A 3,551-nucleotide genomic window follows, 5' to 3' on the forward strand; every position below is an offset into this window, starting at 1 on the left:
ATCAACTCCTATCCTCTGACTGATTGTTTTCAGCCTTTCTTACCCCCAGAATGTTGCATCCCTTGCTATCTTTTATCTCTGTTTGCATGCTAACTGCTCTTCTGATCTTGCTAACTGCATGCTTCCCCTTCTCCTGTGGCCTCCCTGCACAAGGCTATCTTCTTCCTCTCATCCCTATTCTGTCCAACTCTCTACGTAAGGCAAGAGTTAACCAATGCTCTGAATTATTCATACCTTTCTCTGGTAAACTCTGGAATTTCCTGCCTGCTTCTGCATTTCCATTTTCCTACGACTCAACTTCTTTTAAGAGGGAGGTTTCAAGGAATTTGTCCCAGACTTTTGGCTAAGTCTATTATTCTTTAAGGGAACTGACAATCAAGTGGGCCTTTTTTTTTACTCTTTATTGCTCTTGGCTGGCTTCCCTTCTTGCATAAAAAAAACAGCCTAACACTTACGTACTACATCATTCATTTTAAAAATTGCTAGAAGAAAAAAAAAAAAAGGCATCCAGACTGGAATTCACTGCATTATTAGGCGCAACAAATATTTTAACTATTAACCAAAATATAATATCGTTATCTAATCTTTTGTTTACAAAGCGATGTCCAACGAACCAAGATGTATTAGACTAAGTGCATTCACCTCTTAGTCTAATACATCTTGCAACGAACTGTATTTCAAAATAACGGCGCTATAAGCACATCATAATGTCGAGAAGGAAAGCACAGCCACACTACATTATATTACATTTTCTGAATGCGATTTTTTTTCACTTTTTTAATTTTTTTTGCTTTCTAGCCAAATAAAAGAAATACAGGTTACTCATCTTATAAAGACTTTTGTTTTCTATTTTGGAACCGTTAAATTTCTTAGATTTAAAAATACGAATAGTTAGACTAAATTTTATGGGATATTATTACTTGGATCATGTTTTTCCTTGTTTTTAAGGTTTATATGAAGCATCAGAACAATCTCAGACATGCTAATTAAAGAAAAGCTAAAATCAAAGAATACTGAAAGTGTCATTTCAAGGAGACAAAAAAAAAAAAAAAAAAACAGCTAGACACGATCTTATTACGGATTATAGCTTGATTTACATTCCCATCAATAGATAAAAGACACAAACAATGCAAACTCCATTAAGAAACGAGAAAAGAATCATGATGTACAGCCGAAGTAGTTTTTTTTTTTTTTTTTTAACATTTTCTCACCACATCCATCTCCTCTCCTTTCCCTCCCACATCCTCCCCATCCCTCCATCTTCTCCACTTACTCCGACACAATGAGTTCTTAAACACCTGCAAACATCTGCAAAACACTCGAAAAAGACCTAAATCACTTAGCCGAAGGTGAAATAGCAGGGCTGGCGGTGGTTAGTAGATCGGAGCTCCATGGATGCCTTAGTCACTTGGTGTGTTGGTTGTGGTGGTGTGTGTGTGTGTGTGTGTGTGTGTGTGTGAGGGGGTATGTGTGTGCATAGGTGTGGGTGTGCGTATGGTGTGTGTGTGTGTGTGTGTGTGTGTGATGGCGATGGTGGCGTGGCTTATACTGTTAAGTGAATGGTATTGTAACTTCAAGAGAGAGAGAGAGAGAGAGAGAGAGAGAGAGAGAGAGAGACTTGTTGCTAAAGTAAGAATATAACCCTGTTATGTCTTTGAATTATGTGTGTGTGTGTGTGTGTGTGTGTGTGTGTGTGTGATTGAGTGTGGTGCAGGCCTGTGGCGAGAGAGAGAGAGAGAGAGAGAGAGAGAGAGAGAGAGAGAGAGAGAGAGAGAGAATGCTTAAAAAAGCCCTCAAAACTGCTTAGTTTTCAAGAACCCCCGAACCCCTCAGTTGATAAGGCTCACCACTAATCTCAAGGGGTAGACCTACAGGAGTGTTAGTCCCCCAAAATCAGCTGCCACCGTGTAAACCATATTCCATCATTTCATCCTATAAGAAATATGACATTTTTTTTTTAAATAGTTATTGATGGAAGCTGAAATTCCCGACTTTTAAAAAATGTTCAAAAAGTCTCCCGGGCGCAGATTTCAACACGTGAATTCCGGACATGTCCAGGAAAATCCGGACGTATAGCAACCCTAAGGTTCAGGAAGCCCTAAAAAGATGACCTCTTGGTTCTGTTCGTCCATGTTGCCGCTCTGATGGACTCTCACTCAATCAGGTGTTGGTGGTGGTAGTGGTTGCGATACTGCTGCTGCCACCGACGCCGCCCCATCGCCTGGCACTGGCAGCAGCCGTGTGAGGTGGGAGGGTGTCGGCCTGAGTCGCCCCGACATTCAGTCAGCCTCCAGTCAGTGAGAGGGATACATGTGCTCGTCTGGCGCGCGGCCGCCACTCGCTCGCCGTGGCCACTCACGTGATTGCTTGGCCCCGCGCGACTCTTAACCTTCTCTACCAAAATATATTCCTTCTTGCTTGGACCCGCCAGCTGGCATACACTGAGCCTTGCCACTTAATAGCTAAAACAGGAAACAGTGACGCGAAGTGACTCTAATCCTCTGAATCCCGACACAGTGACACGAGTGTTGGCGGGCGGCTCTGGCCAAGTGCAGGCGCGAGGGTGTAACTCAGCGCTGTCCTTGCTGGGGTGGACTGGAGCGTGTGTTAGCATAGCAGTGGTGACAGAACCGAGGACAAAGGACATTAGACAGTGACTGAGAGTTGTCATCACACTTATTCCGTAGTTATCCCTCTCACCCTCCCTCGTTTCCTTCTCACGCTATTGAAGCGTTCAGTGAGACTCAGTGAAGCACTCAAATACACACTGCTACGTGTGCCCGCCCTTCCCCCCACACACATACTCACACACACACACACACACATCCTGAAAACAGAGGAACAGAAAGCAACCCAACTTTTGAGTAGCTGTTTTCCGCAAAGCTAACACGATTGGATAGTCGTGAGTGAGTGAGCGAGAAATGAACGCTGTACTAGGCGTGGACTATGATAACTGAGGGAAGCAGAGGAAGTGGTAACCGGAGAAAGAAGAGGAGGAGGAACTAAGAGAAGACTCAGTGAGGAAAGAGAAAGAGAGATAGATAGATAGATAGATAGATAGAGAAAGAGAGAGAAAGGGAGAGAAAGGAGAAAAGTTGGAGCGTATTTCAACATGTGTGTGTCAAGCGAGGCAACATTACTGGTGGCGGTGATGGTGATGACTGCCCTGCCTCATGGCCTTTATGGTAAGTGTGTCTGTGTCGTGTGTGTGTGTGTGTGTGTGTGTGTGTGTGTGTCGTGTGTGTGTGTGTGTGTGTGTGTGTGTGTGTGTGTGTGAATGAATTTCCAGAATGATATCAAGGTCTCAGTATGTCAAACAACACCACAATTGCAGTTTTTATTAATTTTTACTAACTCTTAATTAAACAGCCACGAACAATCTATACAGTAACATGTAACAACCTATTTAGTAACAAGCGGTACTAGTGCAAATGCAACCCTATTTCCTTAACTACCTCACATAACGTAGCAATTAATTTCCACATGCAGCGCACTTTCTCATCCTTAAATAGATAGCTAAAGAAGAAATGTGAATAATGAACTTAAAAAAA

General features: G+C 42.8%; 1 protein-coding gene across 2 annotated transcripts in view; it reads left to right on the forward strand.

The window, feature by feature from the left end:
- The first annotated feature begins 2,191 nt into the window (after positions 1 to 2,191).
- Positions 2,192 to 3,551, forward strand: part of LOC123513105 (hemicentin-2-like) — a 77,138-nt gene continuing 75,778 nt past the window's right edge. The window contains exon 1 of one of the 2 annotated variants that reach the window (XM_045269976.1): positions 2,192 to 3,185. In XM_045269976.1, coding sequence (XP_045125911.1) covers positions 3,113 to 3,185 — 73 coding nt within the window. In that variant the 5' untranslated portion in view covers positions 2,192 to 3,112. The remainder of the gene's footprint in view (positions 3,186 to 3,551) is intronic. The other variant, XM_045269978.1, reaches the window with a different exon arrangement.

The sequence above is a fragment of the Portunus trituberculatus genome, chromosome 35 (genome assembly GCF_017591435.1).
Source record: "Portunus trituberculatus isolate SZX2019 chromosome 35, ASM1759143v1, whole genome shotgun sequence".
NCBI classification, from domain to species: Eukaryota; Metazoa; Arthropoda; class Malacostraca; order Decapoda; family Portunidae; genus Portunus; species Portunus trituberculatus.